Source organism: Pagrus pagrus (genome assembly GCF_965226575.1).
Source record: "Pagrus pagrus genome assembly, chromosome: 3".
Taxonomy (NCBI): Eukaryota; Metazoa; Chordata; class Actinopteri; order Spariformes; family Sparidae; genus Pagrus; species Pagrus pagrus.
In genome coordinates this window covers 26,706,471-26,730,942 of record NC_140187.1, presented here as the reverse complement: position 1 = coordinate 26,730,942, position 24,472 = coordinate 26,706,471, and the positions used below count along the sequence as shown (strand labels likewise).

Sequence of the window (24,472 nt, the reverse complement as noted above, 5' to 3'; positions counted from 1 at the left end):
TCAATTCAGTTACCTATAATATATCTAAGCACTTAGCCAGTATCCTAGCTCCTTTGGTTGGTAACACTCAACACCATCAAAAACTCACAGGATGAGAGAGATAACACTGGACCCAGACGAAACAAAGTCTCTTATGATGCCACATCATCTTTTACATGCATTCCCACTCAGGAAGCGGTAAATACAGTGAAGATACGGCTGCTACAGGACAGCACTCTGTCCAGCAGAACCAATTTCCAATAAACATCATATCACAACGACCCACAAGTGGCCCTGACGACTCTGAAACTCAGAGCTCACACGTGTCTTAATGACTCTGTAAGGACACTCCCACACAGAATTTAAAAGCCTGCAACTTCCCTCCAGTTAGTTAGAACTGAAGAAGCCTCTTGGATGAGAAGTGAAACGTCTTCAAGAAACTGAAACACGTCCGGTTGCCTACGATACAGCACTTAGAGTTACCATGACCTGGATGACTCAAAACCTTCATCAACATTAAGGCTACACAGCTGTTTAGTCCCAATCTCCTGAGTTCTCTTCGCATTGTGCATGTGGAAATACTCCTTCTTTCACTGTTAAACATAGCCGTGAGTTCTACTGTGGATTTTTTAGGATTTGATTCCACCCAAAGTTTAAGTGATCTCCAATCACGATCATTCAAGATGTTTTTCAGACCACATTTCTCCCTCGAAGATGATGGTTCACCACTATCCTTCAGGGTTTTAATTATGTGTTGTGCAGTTCTAGACATAATTTAAGTAGCTTTGGCAATTTCCTTATTCGTTTTCTTTGCTTGATGCAGGCCAATAATTTGACCCCTCTGAAAAAGAGTATCATCTTTTCCACAATCACAGGATATGTCTTCTGACAGGTTGTTAAAGTAATGAGAAGCTACTCACTGCATCAGTTATGGTTCAATAACTTGTTGCCAGCTGAGACACATTAATCACTGCAGTAATTATCCAATGGAAGGCTCTTACCTATTTGCTTAATTAAATATAGGTGGGGCCAGGCAGTGTATAATATAAGTCAAATTACATATTACACATATAGCCTAAAGTATAAACATGTGTGTATATGTGTATACTACGGGTCGACCGATTGTGGGATCTGATACACAACATTTTTTTTGATTATCAGAATCATTTTTTAACCCGGTTTCCAAAAAAATGAATTGAACTCATAGAAATGCGCTGCTTTGGCCATGATGTAGTACTGTATGTAATCTGCAAGGTAACTTGTACCTAAAGTTATCAAATAGACGTGGTGGAGTAAAAGTACTACAGTTGCCCCAAAAATGTGATGGAGTGGAAGGCTAAAGTAGCGGAACATGGATATAGTCAAGTAGAGGCAAATACCTCATAACTGTACTTAAGTACCGCACTTGAGTAATTGTACTTACATTCCCTCACTGGCTGAAAGCAGTGCACCATGGGGGTTGTGACTCATGCTGTCCGTTGCTCTGCGAGCTCGCCTGTCCCCGGCCCTCTCTGCAACACGACTCTCCGCTCTGACAGGCAGCCGGGGAGAGGCACGGTGGGGAATTTGTGCTTTATCTCGCCGGTCTCTGAAGTGGCCAAGAACAACCTTTAAAGCATATGCACTTGATTTCAGGACATAGCAGCTCTCCTGGGCTGTGGAGACTCTTTGAGTTTCCTTCACCTGTGCTTCTACACTCGAGCCTTCACACAGTCGGGTTCACGCTGCTTAAAAAGACCAATTAACCCTCGGAGTGTAATTACAGCTTTGCAGGCATCAAATGATGCGAATGACACGCCCAAAGAGGTGTGTGGTTTTCTCTTTGATTCAGCGAGAGTGGAGACAGAATGAACAGCAGGACACAGAGCGCAATGAGAGGCTAATGGAGCTGCTGTCGGATGTTTGATCCATCCCAGACCAATCCAATTCCATACATTAAACAAACTCCTGCTGATTTAATTGTGAATAACAGTTCGTATGATCATAAGGCTTTTGTTTATTCCTTTATTGTTAGTAGACTATATCTATGGTGCTATTATGGGTTATATTCCAGTGCATTGTGACATTGCCACCATCATCATCACAGCCCTTCAGTTCAGATGGCAATATTCTGGTTCAGCCTCTAAAAGCTACTTTCACTTCCTCGAAACAAAGAGAAAATGCTCTCTCCCGCACACAAACAGACACACACACTCCACCAGTGGCCATTTTTACCTTGACATGTGCAACCCAGCCATGAAGAACCACACGTGGTGCAGCTTTGATGCCATTGATTTACCATTGTGCTCAAATGGAATATGTTTCCGAGCCCGCGCCGTCAAATCATTTGACGTGACAGATGTAAGTGCAGGGGAAATGGAGAGGTTGAAAAACAGCTCCAGTTAAATGGATACTGAGGTAGATGGCAAGAAATACTCAGAAAGTGAAAGGGAGAGAGGGTGGGAGACGGGAAAGAGGAGAAAGGGGGAGGACGGGCTGCGATTGAAAGAAAAAAAAAAGACAGAAAAGGAAAAAAAAAGAGGAAGTCTTCAGAGAGTGCTGTAAATCTGCGAGGTGAGGGAGGCCAACATTAGTTTCAGGCCATTTGTGGCATTCTCATCTCAACCGTCTCCTGCAGCACCTACACTGGGGCCAATGAGGCAAAACTGATGGAAAGCAGTCTGAATATGGGAGAGAAAAGACCCTCCTTTCATTTAACCAGGCCTCAAACACTGGCTCCCTCCCTGACCCACCGTTAGGACAAGGAAACGAACAATGTGAGCTGGAAATAATTGAGCACATTGTGGACGGCGGTTTTAATATGATGTGATTCCAAAGCCGAGGGAAAGACTAAAGAGAAACGTTTGCGTTTGCAGTTCTTTTTCCTCCCTGCGTGCATTTCCATGAGACTATAATGATATGTAGTCTTTATCATACACTGACATTCTTGGAGAAAACCGAAGGTCTTAAGGTGAGTAGGTGAACCGGCATATTAGAGTGCATCTCAGAATGATTTGGTTTACCTCATTATTTTGAATAGCCCATTATAACAGTGCTCATGGGTAATGTAACACGCTACAGTGAAGGGTTGAATGTGTCGCAGCGAGAATGACCGGAGGGCTCCTCATTTAGAGGGATTTTTATCAAAAGCAAACAGAAGCACACAAACAAAAACAAATGTTTAAGTTTGCCCACCACTCAAGTTAACTTTCCACACTTTGGCAGAAGAAAACTTGACGCTCGCTTCAGATTAACAGAGCGAATATGTGGCTTTTTGTTCTTTTTCTAATGTGGTTCTCTGTGCGGAGCAGCTCAAATATATGTGATATATGTGTGTACGGGGGGAGTGCAACTTAGCTGAATGACATTGTAATGTCTGTACTGCTGTTTGCTCAGTCCCCAAAATGAAAACACGGTGGTTTATTTACAACCTCATATTGCTCAGTGTATTTCATTACAGCTCGTAATGAGCTCGTAATATGCTTTTTGGATCCGCTTGTTTTGTTTGCAGTTTTATTGCATCTCTTGTGCATTGAAATACGTCGCGTCCATTGTGTCTAGTTTATGTGTGGGGATGTGCATGTGTGTGTGTGTGTGTGTGTGTGTGTGTGTGTGTGTGTGTGTGTGTTTTGTTTTTTCCACCAATACATGAGAGCACTGAGGTAGTTGGACAAAATGTACACTATTATATTGCATTATTCAAGACCAAATTTATCTAAATTTAACGCTTAACAGAATTCTTTGCACAGGCTCACAAAAAAATAGTTTTCACATCAATTACTTATTCCCCCGGCCCATTTTCCAGATGGAAAGCACTTGTACTCACATTCCTTCACTTCTGAGAGAGGCAGTGGGGAAAACTGTAGGACAAACAGTGACGGAAACTTCCTCTCAATCCCACGTCCTAAGCACAGGATGTTTTCTTGATATACACACATATATTACAAAATAAACTACATCCTCAAAATCATCCCATGTATGGCACTACCTAAATGACTGGCAGGTAGTTGTGTCTTGTTCATCGGCTGCTCTGGGCTTTTCTTTCTCTAACTTTACTACATTAAAACATGACAGCATGATATGACTGTATGACTGTTAGCAGTCTCCATAAGGAAAGTATGAACCTGAGCCATCAGCCCATCGGCGGTTACAGAGGAAGTTTCCAATATGTCAGAAGTTTCAGTGTTTTGTCAAATGTTAACAGTGTGAACATCAGAAAAAAGAGGAGTTTGACTCAAAAGTGTGAGTTTTAATTGGGTTAAAGCTCTTTAAAGGTCAAGTACAAGACATTCACTGCCTCTAGATATTGTTCTCAAGCACCAGAGTGTCAGACCAAAAGGACAGCAGCAACAGCAAGTGCTGTTCAAATATGAGTCAAGGTTCTGTTCCGGCCTAGCCTATTTAGGGGCTTCAAATGTTTTCAGAACCATATCTTAGTTTACTGTTTAGTTGTGTATGAGAAATGTTCTTACTAGGCTGCCATGTTGAAAACGAACTCGGGGGGGACCGACACACGGACGCCTGATGCCTGTTCTCGTCTGCGTCTTTGTGTGTCCCGTCACTTGTAACTTCGAACAGATATAATTGTTTGTGATTGTCGCTCTTCTTTTTGTGTGTGAAATCAAAATTGAACGAGAACTTGTTAGTTTAATCCAAACCATGATAAACCTTACCAAGTGGAGTATTGCCTAAGTCTAAAAGTAAAATAAAAAACCCTCTACCCACATGAGACTTAAACTCCTTTCATCCACATGCAAGTCATGTGCAAGATCCATTCACCCAGCACGACTCACTGTGAAAATACACTTTAGACTTTCCATTTTTCCACCATATCACCTGACTTACTAAAGGCTTGCAGCAGACAACTCCTCTTACAAGAAAGACTATCACTTACCATGCACAAGATGTGAGGTCAAATACACAAATAATTGAAAAACAACTTGCACTCAGATCACAGGCTGAGACGGTCATGGAGTGCACCGCTGCATCCTGGAAAACCAGGTCCATCCCTGTGAAATACAGAGGTTTTAGTGAGACCCATTCAGCCGGTTGCATAACCAGGAGGTAAACCTGGAATCTAGACGCTAGTTTTTTGACATATGCTCCAGGCGAGTTATTCTCATTGGACTGAAGAGAAGCCATCTTTAGATAGACTCGCTAGCAAAACAAAGAACAGAGCAGCTCAGACTACGACACACAGAGAAGGAATATGGCATCATTCTCTGTTCAGGACGCCATTACTCCACTATATCTTCACATCACACATAGTTGTTGCTAGACAGCGACGATATTTAACCTTTGATGCTGCAGTGGTTCACCAGTGTAGTTTCCATAGTGTTCACTACTGTAACAGAGCGCTGTGTCCCTGGAGGCTTGTGTCACATTATCTGTACAAATGACTATCACACAGACAAACACAACATTACACGTGTAAAGGCGAAGGTGAAAAGCTGCTCTGTACTAAACTACAGCAATCATCATGACTGATCTGTACGGTCATTTCCACTTGTTATTGACAGCAGGTAAAGATTATCATTTAATTAACCAGAACCATCAAAATGACTATAATTATAATTCATTCTCTAATTCGTATTACATAGCAGTAACAGTTCAATCGATGGAGCCATTAAGCTCGGTTCTTACAATCAGTTACTCATTACGTCTCCGCTCTGCTCCTGACAACTCCACATTTTTCACATCTATGCGCAGCGTCTGTCTGTGATCGAGATTCAGAGTGAGCTTGGCTCTCAGCTTCAAGGAGCAGACGCTGTGTGTTGACATGTCTTGTTCTGGTTGAAATCAGGACACTCCTCACTCCCTTTCCTCCTGACACGATCCCCGGGAGTGCGTCCCAGAATCCAGAAGTGTCTTGTTGCTGAATCATCTACAATAGCAGCGAGGTCTCCAGGAATAAAGTTCCGCTTTAATCTTGTTCCACATACTTTACTTTTTCATGATGAACTACTGTCTCCGCCAAACACTGAACCTGACTCCATCTCCTTGTCCTCGCGTTGGAGTCGTCCAGAAAACACGACGCACTTTTCACCTCGAGCTGTTGATTCAGCGTTAAGGCTCGGACACACCAAACTCACATCAAAGAACTACCTGTGTTGAAGGCCACGGACACAAAGAGCGGTGCCGGAACGAGAGAAAATAAAAGAACACACTTCAGAGAGTAGGTTAACCACTGACATTTTATCGACATGTTGTTCGTCCCTCAAGTTTGTTTGTGAAAGGCTCCCGTTCGTGTAATTTCAGTCTCATCAGCGTCATTTGTTCGCACCAGCCCCATTTGGTCACAATATTACCAGCCCTGCCAATCATTGGGGAAAAAAACCTCAGTGGTTGACCCACTCTCTGAAATGTGTTGTTCCATTTTCTGGAGGCATTTCTTCATCAGAAGTCATGCGACGCAGATATGTTTTAGTGTGTTTCTCCAAGCATCTCCCATTGACCTCAATACAGCTGTGACCACAGTCTGGCACCAAAGTAAGATCAGTGACGTAATGTCCCTTCCTTCTATTTAAGGCTCCTTGATTCAAAACACCCCCCAGAGAGAGAACCTGTCAATTCACACCTGGCATTAAATGTGTCTCGAGTGACCGGCGCTCACTTCCTGGATGGATATACAAATATTATTACACAAGAAAGAAATGTCTTCACTTATAACATTTACTGAATGAACAAGAAGGCCTAAATAGTGAATAATTTTTCGTATACAGCGTTTCACAAAGTTCATATACTTTCTCCTAACGCAACAAATCTCAAAATTGTGCGTTTTTTAAATGAGTCTGGTGACTTTTTCCTCTTTGTTCTCCGAAGAAGTAACCAATATTAGTTACTCTTTAGTATTTCTGTAAATTTCACATCAATAGGTTATATTCTTTAATAAATTTGATGTAAATGGTAAATCAGTTGAAACTGTGTGTTCAAACAGCTGCTGCTTTTTACAAGGAAAGAAACATCTTAATGTGTTTAATGCCGATTTTACAAGAAGGCACCAGTGATTCAAACTTTGCCATAGCCATGTCACAAAGTTGAAGTCTGTCCTCATGATGCAACAGCAGCTCTTAAAATCCTGCGATTTGTAAGGGAGTCTGGGATATTGCCATTACTAGTGACTTCACGTTATTACATGGTCCATATCAATGACTTTTACACACACAAATAGCACCTCACGTCTTGTAACTATTATGTAGAGTAGAACACAACAACAGTTATTTAATTTGAATAAGAAAAGGTACAGTATGACAGTACCAACCCAGAGAGAGAGACTTACAGGCTCATTCACAGGAGAACATGGTGTATAGCTCCTCTGGAAAACTTTTGAGCAAATGGCAGCAGCACTTTTCCTCTGTTTCCTCTTGTCATGCAGCTCCAGTTTCAAAAATATATCTTTCTCCTTCATAGACAGCCCAGTTTTAAGTGAGGGCCACCTTTCCAGCAATGAAATACTTCTTTAATCCAGATTTAAGATGACAGTAACATTGGATAATCTCACTGGTAAACATGCCTTTATAACACACACAGGCACTTATGAGGTTGTCTGGCAAATTCTCATCATCATTTTTAAAATCCATTTATTATTAAGACAATTATATGACAGATTTGCAAAAGCCTCTTTAGATCAATAAAAGTTACAAATGCTGCAAAGTTGGATTTAACTTAATTTGGCGTACTCAGCAGGCAGCAAATATATTCAGGCATTATACAGTCATAATGTAAGGCAGCAGGTGTAATATATAAATGAGCCCTAGGCATTTGCTGTTAATGGATGTGCGGGTTGGTTTCCCTGAAATCTCTTGCAGCATATGAAGAGTGAGTGTTTATGTCGAACCATTTGTGCACCTTGCCTTTTGTTTGCTGGTTGGTTCCTGTGTCTGCGAGGGTACGTGTGTGTCGCTGTGTATTGTCTGTGCATTGTGTGTGTCTTGTTTGTCATTCGCAGCATCCCCGGTCGCACAATTAGAAGGTGACAGTCCCATTAGAGCCGGCCCGGTAGTACAAAGGCTGAGTGCTGTTGTGAGTGACACGGAGCTCTGCCTCTCACTAAATAACTGTCAGTCTGCCCTCGTCCACTCTGACCCCTCTGGCAGCCTCCCTCTGAGCCACTCGAGCTCCCCTCTGGACTCTCATTGGCAGCCTCGGCGGCTCCCTGAGCCAAGCATGGCCCTCCTTTCAAGCCTGGCCTCTAACTGATTGGCTGGACCCCGCTAGCCTTAGGCATGCCAGAAGGGCTTTCAACTGGCCTCAGGGTGCTGCTGATTGGCCAGGCTGTCAGGGCCGCATGTCCCCTACGGTTGTGTATGGCAGCGGCCGGGGTTGAGGGATGCAATTTGACAATGGTGGTAGGTGGAGAGGAAAAGTGCAAGAGCAGCAGGAAGCTCCTCACTGGCCCCCACTTCCTCCATCTCTACCTCCATATCAATCTCTTTATACTGCTGTCTTTCCCTTTAGTCAGCCTTCCAGCATCCAACCGTGTCTTCACTTTAATCATCTTGTGGGACATTTCTGAACCTGCACCGTGGTTTACCTGTCGTCCTCGTATCGGGATGAGCAGGAGAATGGAGCTATCTAACGAGTTGAGGCTCTCCAGGGGTCCGTGCTCTGTTTTGGGCGGGTAAGACAAGATCGTCAGCCTCTGCCTCCTCCTCCATTCCCATCGCAGAATTAGACAATGCAGCTCTCTTTATAAGGGAGACAGAATGGCTGTATTGGCTCTATTCTTCTCCCCTCGCTGTGAATCAGGGGAATTAATGCCATTGTTAATGCAGAGAGACCGCTGGTACATTTCAACAGGATTCTCGCCTCTCGCAGAGCTCATCTAAATTGCCTGGCTAATGCTGTAATTGGGTTTGTGAGTCACTTCTTAACTTCCATTAATATTTGTTCTCCCTCTAATTGCCCCTTTTTCCCAATCCTACATTTCATTCCTCGGTCTGGTTAATGGTCTGAGGTGGAGGCAGCGACGTGCACGTGTGTGTGCGCGAGTGCACATTCTAGAGAAAGCATCTAATCTATTTTTGAGCAGATACAAAATGTCAAAGCGCCCGGGACTTCTTTCTCTCGTCTGGGTAACGATGAATGACACACAGGATGGAGGAGGAGGGTATTGGAGGTTTAAGACTGAGACATCAGAACCGTTCACGGTCAAAATTTGAGGAACGTCCTCCAGATATCTGTGATCCATACGAGCTTCGGATAAAAAATATCCCTTCTCCAAAGAGTTCATATCAGTTCTTCAGAGGAGCCAAGCGCTTTCATTTGAAGGTTATTTATTGGATGTGCTGGCGGCATTCGGAATGCTTTCTGCCGATCATTAAAAGACGTATTACTCGACAATGCCTCTGCTCTCTCAGATGTTTGCTTCTGAGCGTCTCTCCACACTCACCTATAACTGGATTGTCTTTTCCTCTTATACATCACATTAAAAACGGAGGAAAAACATCGGCCCCAAAAGGTTTCAGCTTTGTTTCCTTAAATTGTCAAGAAAAAAAAGTCTCACTCTATTATCTTTAAATCCAAATCCACTTCTCGGGAACATTACCTCAGGAAACCTCAGAAACTCCAAGGACTCAATTCAATTGACCGTGTGGGAAAGTGGAGTAGAATAGGCTGAATAACAGTGTCACTACCAGAGCAGACAATTCGTCCTCAGGTGGCGACTCCGGCTCGTATATATTGATGGGACTCTTGCTGCTTCCTCCCGACTGGGAGAAATGGGAGGAGGGTGAGAGACAGAAGGAGATAGAGATAGACAAACTGATGTGGCTGCAGATACAGACAGAATAGGAGAGCACACCAAATGAAAAGGAGGCAAAAAAAGAAAAAAATACATATTTCAGAGCTGCATGGAGCTTGGTTCATTTCCCATTCAGTTTCCGATCCATAATGGACTAGCATGCCTGTGTGCCGGGGCCCAGACGCGGCTCTTCTTTATGAGTATCAGGGATAACTGTGTGCGACGGTGGCTGTCAGCGGCTCCCACTTGAGAGATATTAAACCTGAGCTCTCTGCAGCTTCTCCCTCACAGGCCTCCCGTGTGACTATTTTTAAAAAACTGTCCGCACCGTTCCCTTCTCATGATGCCACTAAATTGACAGGTTTTACCCCTCTTTATCGCATGTGAGGCTGTTATTGTATTTTTTCGCAGGAAGGGAAAGTTTGAAGGCTGGCGGAAAAACTTGAGGTCCCACGTTTTCCATAATTGGAAATTTTGTTTCCATTTTGTCAGCCCATCTCTCTCATTCTTTCATCCTCTGCTTCCCTATTTCCTCCCCTGTCATTTTGTTGGATGTTTGTGTGGATGGCCTATCAGACTATTTGAATTCCTATTCCCCATCAAAAGCAGGGCACATCAGCTTTGAAGAGTGACAGGCACACAGCAGGAGGGATCAAAGCGATGCAAAACTGAAATTTAAGAGGAAGTTAAAAAGCATGTAGTTTTGCCATTTCCCTCATGTTCAACAAAGAGAAAACAGATCCTGTATAACAGCGGGGAAAGATGAGACATTATCAAACACAGCGATTTTCAAGGATGCCTGTGTAGCTTGCAGATGCACAGATGCGTTTGATAGGGCTGTTTAACATAGCAGTTCACCCATTTGCAGTGACTCATGTTAGCGGCAATTCCAGCATCCCCACGAGTGCAAAGGTTTATTGTCAGATCTGAATATTTTAACCCCAGTGGTGACACTGAATTCAGTCTGCTCAAGATAGAAAAATCAATAGTCTATTCCAGCATGGCAGTGTCATTTTCTTTCTTTAAAGCCACTCACTGAGGTGCCAGACCTGCTATGAATCCTCGACTGAAACATACAAAAAAAATTGAGAGCATATTTTAAAACCATTAAATAGCTTGCCAGCAATTCCCCAAGTGACAGGCAGTAGCGTAAAAAGGAGCAGTAAAGCAAGCAGAAATTAGACATACGGGCTTGCAGCGGAAATTACTGGAAATTTAGACTGCTTGAGGGAAATCTGAGTCATTTCAAGGGGGGAGAGTAAAAGCATCGGACAGCATATGAGACCTGGTTATCTATCAACCCTGTTTGAAAAGGTCAAAAATCTTCTGATTGTTTTCTGCTTCCTCTGAACCCACATGATTAATCAACCGTCAGATGCTCTGAGCACTTTACATCATTATTTAAATATTGAACTATAGAAATTTACAATCATGCTTTCATCACCACTTGGTAACCATATTGTCATGTAGTCTGTGTTTGTGTGCCTACGTAAACAGACGGTTAAGACGGGAGACAGAGTCTTAAAGCGGAGCAGGCTTGTGGGTATATGAGGCATCCAGTCAGTAAGTAGTTTCTATTAAAGGCATCGAGACATTTGGCAGACGCCGTCTTAATTATGGTTGACAGCTATGACAGCTAAAGCGTGACTGAGAGGCCGCCAGAAGGGCTCTGTGATAGCCTGTCTGAGCCTTGAGTGTTTGGCATCACTTCCTCCCACAATGCACCTCAGCAAGGAAATGGCATTAATTTGGCTTTTATCTCCTGCATATTATGTATTCCTCAAACTCACACACTCCGACCTCTCATATTGAACTGTTATAACTGCTGTGTATGAGGTGCTTTCTACACTTGGCTAGTGGCGCAATCATTGCCATGTACTGTCTCATCTAGTATAAATACCTGACTTTACGCTGCTTGTCTCACTCGACTAAACGTGTCTTTGGCTCAGGATTAAGACAAAGAACACATTTTTTAGAGCACAGTTAAGTAATAATTTTAATATTATGAGTAATTAAATGTAATGGAATATATCATGCAAATTTTTTTTCGTGTTTTATTATGCGCTCATGTCTCATAGAAACATTTTCAGGTGATGTAGTGTGAAGAGCAAGGATGTCTGCATATGGAGGTGAATGTTGTGAGCATTAACCTATTTTAAATTAAGCTTGTACGTTAACGTTGGTAATGATTTAACTTACTCATTGTGTCCGTTTCATAACATTAACCACATGTTTATTACTGTTACCATGACATCAAGGGTCACCTGACAAATGTCAACTGACTTATTCTTTTCCTGCACATCCAAAACTCATAAATGTGGAGAGTGAATGACACTTACAAAACGTCATATTTGTATTTATTTATTTATTTATTTATTTATTTATTTATTTATCTATACAGTTTAGAGTTACAGGGACATTGCACATGGATAACATTTCTATAAATGTGCCAGTTTAGCCATCTTGGCTAATTTTCACCTGCAGTCTCTATGAAGGTGTAGTGGTGTGCTATTATTGCACCATCCGACATTGGATAAGGAGATATGATGTTATCCAAAACATGAGAAAAAGACAAAAAAAACCAGTCCTGTAATAGATTACATTTTAATCATCATTCAGTTTCCTATTTTCTGAGATACACTTAAATTAAAGGGGCACTACGTAGTTTTGGAGAAGAAATTCATAAGAGTCTTCTTCTGTGGCCACCTGCTGGCTAACATAACTAGCTGCCTATTCATCTGTATCTGTCCCGTGTGAGAATGGGTTTGTTAATTTAGCGTTAATGTGTATAGGCTAGTAGAAAACTTAGTAGCGGAGAACTGTGCAGTGGCAACTAACCCAGCAGACTATTATGACGACGTTTTAGGACGATCATGCGGCTAGCCCTGATGTACGTTAGCTACAATAGCTCATCCACAGGCTAGTTTTGAGTTTACTTTCAGAAACCTTGAATAAATTCATCTTAATTTGGAATAATATGCATGAAAATCAAGTTTTTTAGGCTCATGCTTTTCACATGCTTTTCACAATATACATTGTTTGCTGCAATTCCCAAATCTTTACAATGGAGGGAGAGAAGTTAATATGACTTATATTAAGAGTTTATACAATCATAAAAGTAAGACCCACACTGAAAAATACCAGAATTGTCTCGTGTTCTATCGTTTTGTGATGATGATGGTACAATATATAGCATTTCAAGTAGACGGACAATACATATTTGGCACTGAAGCCTTTCCAAACTAATTCTACTGCTAAAGTGGTGACACACTGGAGGCAGAGCAGCTGTTTATATGCAGAGATTCAACCTTTACAGAGCAGGTTAAACGGACAGGACCTGGTTTGGAGTTATGACACTTGTACTTTATCCAGATTTGTTTAACAACCCCTATTTTGCATACATCTGTGACATTTACACAGTGTTAGTGGCAACAGCATGCAGCACTGTCCTGATAGTAGAGCAGGTGAGTGTGTTTTATTGTGTTGGATAGATCTGTGGTATTGAACGATCCCCTGGTATCCTGCCTGTGGCTCCTGAGCCTGTGTAACCTGCGGGGGGTGTTTGATGTGCCCTTAAGGCAAAGTGAGGTGACTAAGCCCATAAAGAGCTATAAAATAAAGAGAGAGAGAGAGAGAGAGAGAGAGAGAGAGATGTGTGTGTAAAGCCAAAGGACTACAACACAGGCCTGAACCATTAAGCGTGGACGAGACATAAAAGAGGCTATCAAAGAGTGTAAACCACAGATTCCCATTATTGTGTGACATTAGCCCATAGCACACGGTAGCCCTTCATGATCCCACGGGTGCCTGCAGCACACTGTCCTCTAATGACTTCCTGGTTGAATGATTGTTGTTTCCTGGAAGCGAAACACTGCCAGGGAACGAACCACGGCTCTGCGCACGCTTGTCCTTTGCATAGCAGAATGCCGCTTTGTCCATTTAGCGGCATTGCTAGAAAATAAGTCGGACACGGAGTGAATGGATGAAACGCAGAGTACCATCAAATAAACACCAAATTAGTCCCTGTTTGTGTAGGCATCAAACTATTTATGCAGATGGGACGATCATACAGGGCTGGATCAATTAAAGGAGATTTGGACAGACTGAAACTTCACAGTGCGCTAATTAGGCAGCCAGCCGCTACGCTCGATAAATGGAAATGTATTCCATTCCTTCCCTTTGCTTCTATCTGTTTGTGTGCCGTTCGTCACCCCAAGGAGTTTAACAGAACCGCTATTCTTCATCTAATTTCCCCCAACTCTCCCATTGCTTTCACTCCCTGTGTCTCCCTGCCTCCATCCCTCTCCATCCCTCTCCATTTTCCTTCTCACGCTGATAGCTTGTCCCACAGGATCCCAGCAGTTGTCAGTAATCAAGGAAATCACTCTCAAAGAGCTACAAATAGGTCACTTATCTGATGTCTGGTCTGATCTGACAGAGACAGACAGCCAGTTAAGTCCCTTGCATCTGCCTCCCTCTGCTATTCCTTATGTGATTAGTAGCCATTCTATCTGCCAGGAGGTACTGAAGTTAGAGAGACAATGAAAGACAGTGATAGAGGGAGAAAGAGAGAGAGAGAGAGAGAGAGAGGGTGGAAATCCAAGCTTTCATCATTAGCATTCAATTCAAATGGCTCAATTGAGCAGTTGTCACTCATGGGATTCCCAGGACTCCGAGAAGCCATGCTTCTTCATTTATTCAATTTATTGATATAAAGACTCTTCATTAAGAGACACCGGCAAATGTGACATCTGGTCTCAGGTGGCCTTGATGTGGAATCTTAAACAGGCGTGGAAACAGAGGCCGCGTGACGTGTAAGAGCTCTTTGTCTCCTCTTGGGGCTATTACACAAATGTGCCGACTATACACGGTCCGCTTTGAAGTCCCAGTGAAGAGAGACACACACATATTCAGACACGCAGCCGCGCACACGTCGGAGTGAAGAAGCAGAGACCCGTGGCAGGTGAAAATTTCATGCGTGCGTTTCCCACACGACGGCCCTGTGAATTATTGAACTGAGCTGGTCCTCTTGATCCACGCTTTGGTGTGCACACAGAGAATCTCTTACCTGTCAAACACTCCACTACACACACATACATGGCTACAAGTCTTTTTTTTTTTCTTCTTTTTTTTGTACATGTTTCTGCAACTGGAGCAGATGGGACTCTCTGTGGCACGCCTCAGTTCATCTCTTGTTTTTTTGAACAGTGCGTCTTCAACATGTTTGTCTCCTTCACAGATAAGACAGAGGATTTCTCCGGCACGTTCTCATTACTGAAATGCATAATCCGTCTGTTCTGCTCCACATTATCTGTCTGTTATCCAAACAGATGACACTGATGATGAGGGTGAATGATGGAATTATGTTATTACTTATGCCGTGATTTCATTCGGCTTTGATTGGCAGATGGTGGGTGTCGTGAATAATAAATGTAATTTGTCTTACAGTATCATTGTCACGCCAGGGTGATTACATGTATAAGTAGAGCAGCCTGAGCGCACTGATTGATAGGAGCAACACAATACTGCGCATTACACCTGAACCTGCAGGCTCCACGTATGGATCGAGTGTGAAGTGAGCTCAGGAAATGAATATTGCTCGTGTGAAAGCTTGCGGTGGAGTGCTACACTGTGGGTGTGGGAGGACCACGTTGGAAATTAAGAGAGAGGGTATCATGTTCAAACAGAGAGATGTTTTATGCAGAAGGCGCCGTCACCGCTGAACGGATGAAGTAATTTCATTTTCATGCATGATGTGCAACCCCACAGACCAGGAAAATTGCATGGGGGGGAAGAGAAAGATAGAGAGAGGAAAAAAGAGCCGAGCCTTCCCTTTTTTCTCCATTTGACTGTGATTATTCCCTCTGACTTGTAACCATAGTGATGGTTCGTTCCCAATAAAAAAAAAAAGAGTTGATGCTGTGTTGTGTTCAGAACCAGAGGGTGCGGTGGGAGAAAAGATGGTATGAAGATATTCTGCATTTTAAGATATCAAACTGGTCCAGGCTCCTTTGATCTGGAGCGCTGTGTTTAAGGAGTCTTCAAACGCTGCAGGCTTATGGAATAATTCCTGTTAATCTGTACAATTACTGAACAAGAACACTGAACAGATTACAGGTAGAGTATGTATAACAGTTTGTACTGGAGCTTGTTTAAGACACTGATTACCAATATGAGGGTCGTGACCCCCAAAAAGGTCATGAGATCAATCACTGTGGTCGCGAGACGAAGTCTGTGGCAGGAAACAAAATTCAAAATACTGTTTTACCTCTTCAGACTAGGGATGGCACATCAAGGACATTTTCCCACCGGTCAATAAAGTCGTGACAACACCGACAGATTATAGCAGACATTGTACAAGGAAAGATCTCTGTCGATGATGTTCAACAACGTTGTCTGTAGAGCACTTACCTTAATCTGTGGTCAAGCTTTCACTCCGGGCTCCATCGTGGCAGCCTGACTCTTGTGGTGAGCTTGAAGGTGAGTGTGTTGATAAGAGGTGTTGTGTCCAGATGCTGACTGTGGTCACGTGAGTGCAAACTGCCATCTTCATTAGACAAAGTTTACCAGTGACCTCATTAACGGTATCAGGTTCCCTATTAGCATCGGGTTTAAATCCGAAACAGTGCAGAATGGGAGCTTTTTTTTTTTTTTGCTTTTTGCTTTGACTCCAAATCTTCTGACATCGTCTTGTCAGTCAACTCTTTTTACACATGCATGTGATGAGTAAAATGTGACTCCTGTGACTGCTGCTGCTGCACAAAGCAGTTACTTTTAGTTCATCATTTTTTTGGGAACTTTTTAATTAATAACACACTTCGTATTTAACACTTAACTAGAGTTTTTTATTTGATGAACACGGGCACTGATATGCAAAAATGAACAAAGTGGGTTTTATTTTTATGAAAAGAAAAGCAAAACGACTCGGGGTCAGCGGGCGAGTCATGTAATCAGCAGGCTTGAGGAGAAATGGAATGAATGTAACTGGATTTCATAATTAGGATACAGAAAAAGGCAACTGTATTCTGGTGAAGTTACGGAAAAAATATGTTATTAGATTACAGATACATTCTGTAGAAAAGAGGATTGCTAACAGGATTACAATCTTAAAATAAATAATGATTTAACTTTAACTGTGCACATGACAGCACTTCACAAGTCTCAGTCTGGTCTGGAGTCAAACTGAATACACAAAGTCATCGTACTGATGTTTCTTTTCTCTCGTCTTTACTCGCATGTGTTTGGTACTGAGGTAATACAAAAGTAATGCATTACTTTAACATTCAGATCCTTAGACTTTGTTACTGACCAAATGTTTCAACAGGTAATTAGTAACTGTAGTGGAATACTTTTTTTTTGTTTTTTTTGTTTGACCAAACACAGTGTAACACCAACTACAATTATTTAAATTAAACAGTCACTAATGAACTGAACTGCTCAAAACTCGTGGACCTACTGCCTGAAGAAAAAACACAAAATACTTTTTGGCTGGGCTTTAGAGATGCTGTAGGAGGATTTTGTCAGCTTTAGACAGAGCCAGGTTAGCTGTTTTGCCCTGTTCTCTGTCTTTGTGCTAAGCTAAGCTAACTAGCTGCTGGCTCTAGCTTCATATTCAGACATGGAAGTGGTGTCAATTCTCTCATTTGACTTTGGGATAGAAGTTAAATATGACATGATATTATATTTTGGGACAAAACGTGTTCCTGTAAAAACCTGTACAGATACCACAGGGATTCAGTAAATGAAAGGATAGTATGATAAAAGGTACTCTGAAGCTTCAGAGGTGACAGCTTTGTATGCCAACTTCCAGACCAACCAATTTATGTAATGTCACATTAACGTCACTGTATTGTGTGGTGACAGAGCAGAATCCTTGAAGCCCATTGAAAATCAATGGCCCAGGCAGAACTGCTACAGTCCCTTCTCCCTTTGTCTTCTCTGAAGTCAGCAAGGTGCTGAGCGAAAGTATTGATATTTTTATTTCCATGGCAATGTAGGAGCGCTCACTGAAAGTTGCTCAAAGTAAAATATATCACTCTTTAAATGTCACATTCTGAACCGCGCGTGAAATAACAGCCGAGGTGTTAAAGGTGGAACAGGCGAGCTGAGATATTACGCCAAGTAGTTGAGAATAACGGCATGAATCATTTTCACATCATCCAGCCAGGTAGCTCTGAGAAATATCGCACAGCTGGCCGTAAGGTCATTTTAAGCTTTTTCAAGGTCTGCAGAGAATCTGCCGTGAAGGCAGAGCAAAGCAAGAACTCAACAGGTCAAACAAAATATTCTGTCAGTGGATCTGTGTCTCACTGTAAACATTGTTCAGTTTTCACCTTCGGGCTGTAGGTTCACAGTGTCAGCACAAAGGAAAGCTTGCGGTAGAAATGTTGTCATTAATGTCTCAAACATCCCACGTTCTCTGTCTTCCCACAAACAATTTATTCCAAAATGACATTTTATGTCACTGTGCTCGGAACATTTTGTGCTTTTGATCCAAACCAGATTTTCTTCTCTGTTGAACTTGTTTTTCTGGTTCTGTCCCCAGATCCGCTCGGATCAGGACAAGGATGTCGGCATCCGCTACAGCATCACGGGAGCAGGCGCCGATCAGCCCCCGAGTGGGATCTACAACATAGACCCCATCAGCGGCAACATGTTTGTCACCCAACCCCTGGACAGAGAGGAGAGAGCCTCCTTCCATGTAAGGAAAAACTATTTCTGCTCCCCCTCTGGCTCCATTCATGTCTGTCTCATTATCTCCCAATTATCCCTGTGGAAATGTGCCTCACCTTTTCTCTCCCCCATCTACCTTTCATTCCAACACTAATGTTTCCTGTCGAACAATCACAAGTCGGAGCGCATTCAGAGAGCTCGCCGCACAGTTAGCTGCTGTACAGTACCCTCACACCAGCCTCCACGGGCTCTGATTGATGCCAAAGCCAGCAATGAAATGATGAATGCCTTGGCAAAACACACAGCCACTTCAGCTGTCATTTAGATTGAGGTTTAGCTGCACAGAGTAGCTCGGGATGGATAGAACAGAGGGAAAGAGACAGAGCCGAGGTGGAGTGCAGGAAAACTGTTGTCTTTGTTCTTTCCATCAGAGCTAATGAGCAGGTGCCGCTTCGAGTGTTTGTGTGCCTGCAGAGGCATGTGTGCGTGTGTGTGTGTGTGTGCATGCATTGAATACTGATTGATATATGATGTGTGTTTATACCATAAGAAGAGGCAGGTCTTTCTTTTTTTCCCCCCATCTCTTCTTCTCACTTTTTCTCCGTGTGCTGCTCCCCGTTTCCCTTCACCACCCTCACACATTGTTGCACGCTCTCCTCGTGCACTTTCCAGCTGTGCTGTTCAAAGGTGCGGGCTGACAGCTGTACAGTTAGCCTGCATATGGCCCACAGGACTCCCCGCCGCACACACACGAACAGGAGCCGGGAGGTTTGGGTTCATGGCCGCCCCCCTGGAACCTCGGGTTAACCAGCTCTGTGAATGAATTAAATATGCAGACCACATGAGACTTGCGCTAACGGCCAGCGGTTCATACACACACATTACAGGTTTCAATTTATATCAGCAAAGACTAACACCTCCACTCGAGGTGAGCGCCGGTGTCAGACTCACAACACCCACGTGCCTGTCAGCATGATAGATGGCTCGGCTGCCGATAGAGCTAATTCAAAAGCATGCTGCTGTCTCGGAGGAAGAGTGGAATAAAGCGGAGTGGATCTCTTCAGTGTCTCTATCAGTGCACGCTCTGAGCGGTATGCACACATTATAAACACCAATGCGCGCACACACACACACACACACACACACACACACACACAGAGAGAGTACGTGCAGTGACTGCAAACACAGCCCCAGATGATTGTCTCCTTGATTGGTTTGTCTCGTAGTTCCGTGTGTGTGTGTTTAACATTTAGTTTTAGATGAGCCTCTCGTTGCCTCGGCGTGCTGCGTTCAGGCTCTGGACACTGCTGCTCATGTGTTCCTCGTCTCTCCAAACCTGCTCTCACACTCAACCAGCAAATTGGGATCAATAAAAGTGGCCAGGTTATTGCGCCCTGGGAAAGGACAAGCGCTCAGTAAACAGTTCTTATTTGACATTGCCTGTAGTGAAAACAGCATGTTAGGTTGAGGGCACTTCAAGTTGAATACGGTGGCTATTTAGCTTCCCGTGGAGCCGTGCTGCCTGTGATGTGATGTATGATTTAGTGTGGGAGAATGCAGCCAGTGTTTGACCCAGGGGAAATTTAGTCCAATGCTTACTTTCTTTCAAGTTGACAGGAAGTTCCCAGCACTGTTGTGCCCTCGCAAGGCCAAACTTTGCTTGTTAGTTTTGGGTTCAAGTGAAAAGAGAGACGAGGCTGCTGTTTTTGACAGACTAGCACCAGGGGGAAGTGATCTGTGAGGTGAGGAGAGTGGGTGTTAGCCTGAGACTCGGTTTTGTCAGACAGATCCACTGTGAGTCAGCAGGGCACAAGAAGAATTCAGCAAATACAAGAATGTCTGGGGAAAAAAAAACATATTTGTGTCCGTGAATGCACGTACCTTTATGTTTGTGTTGACATGGAGAGGAGGTCGTGTAGATCTGGTCCTATCTGTGTGGAGGCACCTGCATGTAGCTCAAAGATCCATATTTTTTGTTTATGTTTAAAATCTAGTTATAATTTTGTCGTCCTGATTTTCCATGTTGTAATTTTTAGTATTTTCGTCGAGCTGAACGGTTCAAGTTCAATATTCATTTATTATTTTTCATTTCTTTTCAGTTTTTTTTTTTTTTCAGCAACGGAAACGCTTAGATCAATTCCTCACATGGTGTATTTCTCCTGCCTTTTTGATGAGTCGCAAAGCTATGACATTAAAAAAGTGTGATTGGTCAGTTTTAATGGAGGTCCTGGAGCAACGTTAATTATGGTGATCCAGGAACAACACTAACACTGTATAGACAAGAATAATAAGCCCCCTGAGACACATTTGGTATATTAGGCTGTATAGATAAAATGACTTGACTGAAAGAAGTATTTCACTGCTGGAAAGATCCTTGCATAAGCTGGGCTGTCTATGCAGTAGATCATATTATGTTTTTGAAACGGGCCCAGAGGAAAAGGGCTGTGGTGTTCCCTTTTGCTCAAAAGGTAGAAAACCTGCAATGATGCACCGCAGCGCGCAGAACACTGGAGCTGGGCAGTGCTTGGTTTTGTCTAGGAGTCCGGTTTTGAAATGGGGAACAGTATGGCAGCCAGCTGGTAACAAACAGTACTGTATTACATCTAATTAGTACTGCCCAGCACTGCCCAGTTCTACAGTTTAATCAGAGTTGTTTCAGCCTCTATTGTAACTGAACAGTGTGCTAAAATATGTTCTGAAAGCATTTTAGGTGAGAAACAGACAGCATAGTAACATAATCTTGGTTTATACTTCATCAGCACCGCCTGGTTTTGACAATTTGATTTGAGTATGGTGAGACGCCCCTCACTCGATCCAAGAGAGAGAGAGGGAGAGCAGTGGCTCTCTCTCTTGATCCGATTACACTCTTTGTGTCCGTGGATGCACACACACAAAATGTGGAACGACAATCTGTGGTTGATAACAGTCCTAGAATCCACCAGATGACACGTTTTGCATTATTAGGCAGAGTTTTGCACGTCGGGGGGCTCTGGGTGCAGGAGAAATGTAGAGGTTTAATATTGTTTGTCTGCATATACCACAATCATTATTGTAGTGATATGAAGCTGCTTGGAAATCAGCAAATTTCCAAATGAATGTGTTTTGCTAAGTTCGAAAAATATAGAAATTCTTTTTTATGATTACAAATAAGCCAGTGGCTGTGCAAAGTCACCAACATTTGCTAATGAGCTTAAAAACAAAATACAGCTGAAGTTGATCTGAATGTCGTCAGTTTTGCAGCCACTTGGTCAAACACCAAAGGACTGAACGAAGTGAAATTTCGATCTGCTTGTGATTTGAAGTAAAAAGTCAGGGAATCATAAAGTCATTAGGACACATTCTATGAGATGATGTATCCTGTGAAATGTTGGACTAATCCTTCCAGTAGTTGTGGAGATATTTCATTTGAATATGTGAAAACTTTGACTCGCTGGCGGCACTGGAGAACAAATCAGAGGATCAGGAGAGTCATAATTTGTCTTCTAGGGACATTGGATGTTTCATTTCAAATTTCAGTGCGGACCATCTGATTGGTGGTGGGCTAGGCTGCTAGCAAACTGCTGGCAAATTTATTTAGGTTTGTTGATTCAACCCCACAAAAGTGTCAGGGCTGCACGTCCAACAGCAAAGTGTTTGGAAAATGTCTACAGCTTTAGGCACCATGCAAGTATGGTTATATATTCGATATATAAGAGGACCGATGGGCCACATACAAACTGTATTCCTCCTCCGTGGCTGGTCCAATCCTGCTAAAGCTCACCCTGCAGAATACCGTCGATTCACACACACACATTTGCACTCTGTGCGGCGCACACACTCCTCCAGGCCCCTCAGATCACATTTCCAATTCCTCCACTGAGCACACAAACTCAGACACAAAGAAATTTAAGAAAATATGCAGGAATCTACACACACACACACACACACACACACATCTATAGGCAGATAGGCCCAAACACACACACAGTTTAGCACAAAAACAAAAGTATGCAAGCATTATCACTCATTCACACGCACGCACACACCCATGCAGTGAAGCAGTCACACATATCACAGTCACACATCCCCTCAGCGCGCAGTGTTCACAGCTGAGAAAACAGATTGGGTTTGTTTGTTTGTTGGGTCTCCTCTCCATGTTTGTTTGCTGTGCTTCAGCCAATGGAAAACTAGCATCTTGAGCATCATTAAATGGCTAAAGAGGGCTCTTTTGATTGGCTGTGTGTGTCTCCCCGGCGTGCATCTGTGCGCTTGTGTCGGTGTCCGTGTTAATATGCGTAAACATGTGTCTGAATCGGTGTTTGGATGCGTGTGTGAATGCTGGGGCGGGCGCGTGTTTGGGGATGTTTTGAGACGTCCTTGACAGGCAGGCACAAAAGCCGACATGATTAGTTGTGTTTCGGCGAAGGCAGGTGCCACCATTCAATCTTTCATGTCACCCCACAATACATCACGTCTTCCTGTAAATAGGCTGCCAGGCAGATCCTCCTCGACTAGGTTGTGGCAGACAAAATATTTTGCTGCCAGTGTGTCAGTTTTAGCCAGAATGAGAGCCCTGCTCCTCTTACCAAGCCAAGCAGTGATTGAATAACATTTCTGCAGAGGATATGAGTTTCTAGGCAATTGAATGAGAGTAATGTAAGTCACAGTGAACAGTGCCGCTTTGGTTCCAGGGCTATTACAAAGCTTTGCGTTATGTTAGATATCATTAGTGAGGATTGGTGGGGAGCAGAGGGTGTGTAACAGCAGCGGTGGAGATTAAGACATCCCACTGTAGATGATGATTGCTTTTGTCAGTCCTCCCTGTTCAAGCCCCCACACCCCCACACTGCCTCTTTGTGTTTTCATCTCTCATTTACTTGCACAAGGCTCAGTCACTCTGCTCCTCTCCTCTCCCTCCCATCTCATTCGCCTTTTTTCCCCGCGTCGCATTTTGTCTTCCTCTTTGCTCTCTCTTTTCTCACACTGTGAATTGTCAAGGAACAGCTCATCAGTCAGAGACATCCTTCCAAATGGCTGACTTTGTCAAACCAAGCCGAGACAAACACTCTCCGCGAACAAAGAGCAGCCACAGCTTGAGCAGCAACACCTCTCTGATATTTTTCAGGCCTCTGGCTGTGCTAACAACAAAATAGGTGTTGTTTGTGTGTCTGGAACATTTCACTACTTTGCCCCTGTCTGTGTTGTTGTGGTCCGTGCCAAGATACCAACAGGATACTCATGCCCCGTTGGCAGACAAGAAACAGAACATTTGCCAGTTCAATGAAGTTGCCAATTAACAAAGTCAAAGTTGTGCTGTGTGCTGAGTTTGTTCCGGTCCAGACACTCTGCGGAGTTTTACATCAATCAAGCCAGCGGCCTGTTGTCAGTTCAGAAACATTTGGATTATTCATTTGAGCTCTCATTCAGCGCTGACTGCTGATGATCCTCTCTCTGTCTCTCTCTCTACAGCTGCGAGCTCATGCAGTAGACATGAATGGCAACCAGGTGGAGAATCCAATCGATCTGTACATCTATGTGATCGACATGAACGACAACAGGCCCGAGTTTCAGAACCAGGTGTACAACGGCTCTGTGGCTGAAGGCTCCAAACCAGGTAAGAGTTACTTCTGCTCACCAGAGACGCGGCGGCATGGTGGCCTAATACAGGTGCTGCAGGTTCATTAAAAAGTCTGTATCAAGTACCCAGCAATGATGAAATTTTAATTTTAGAGTTAATTTTAAAGTATTTTCAAATTAAAGACGTAAACGGCTAAAGTAGTCGGCCCACAGTCGATCGATTGTAATTTATGTATGTGTGGTTCTTTAAAGGTCCAGTGTGTAGGATTTATGAACAGAAGTGGAAACAACATTCATAATCAAGTTTTCATTGTTCAATAATCAATATAATGTATAATCAATAATCACCTCAAAACAAAGAATCTTTGTGCTTTCGTCACCTTAGAATGAGCCTTTTATGTCTACAGAGGGTCAGATCCTCCTCCAAGGAGTCCGCCATGTTTCTGCAATCTACTGTTTTGACCTGGGTATGGCGGCTCATCCTTGCTTCCATGTTTGCCCGGTGGTCACCTACGGTATTGCAGCAAAAGAAAAAAATATTTT

The 24,472-nt window shown here is 43.2% G+C and overlaps 1 protein-coding gene across 2 annotated transcripts in view; it reads left to right on the top strand.

The window, feature by feature from the left end:
• cdh4 (cadherin 4, type 1, R-cadherin (retinal)) overlaps window positions 1-24,472 on the top strand; it is a 216,229-nt gene that overhangs the window by 144,943 nt on the left and 46,814 nt on the right. For both annotated transcript variants that reach the window (XM_084349378.1, XM_084349377.1), the window contains exons 6-7: window positions 18,246-18,401; window positions 23,822-23,966. In XM_084349378.1, the coding sequence (XP_084205504.1) occupies window positions 18,246-18,401; window positions 23,822-23,966 (301 nt within the window). The remainder of the gene's footprint in view (window positions 1-18,245; window positions 18,402-23,821; window positions 23,967-24,472) is intronic.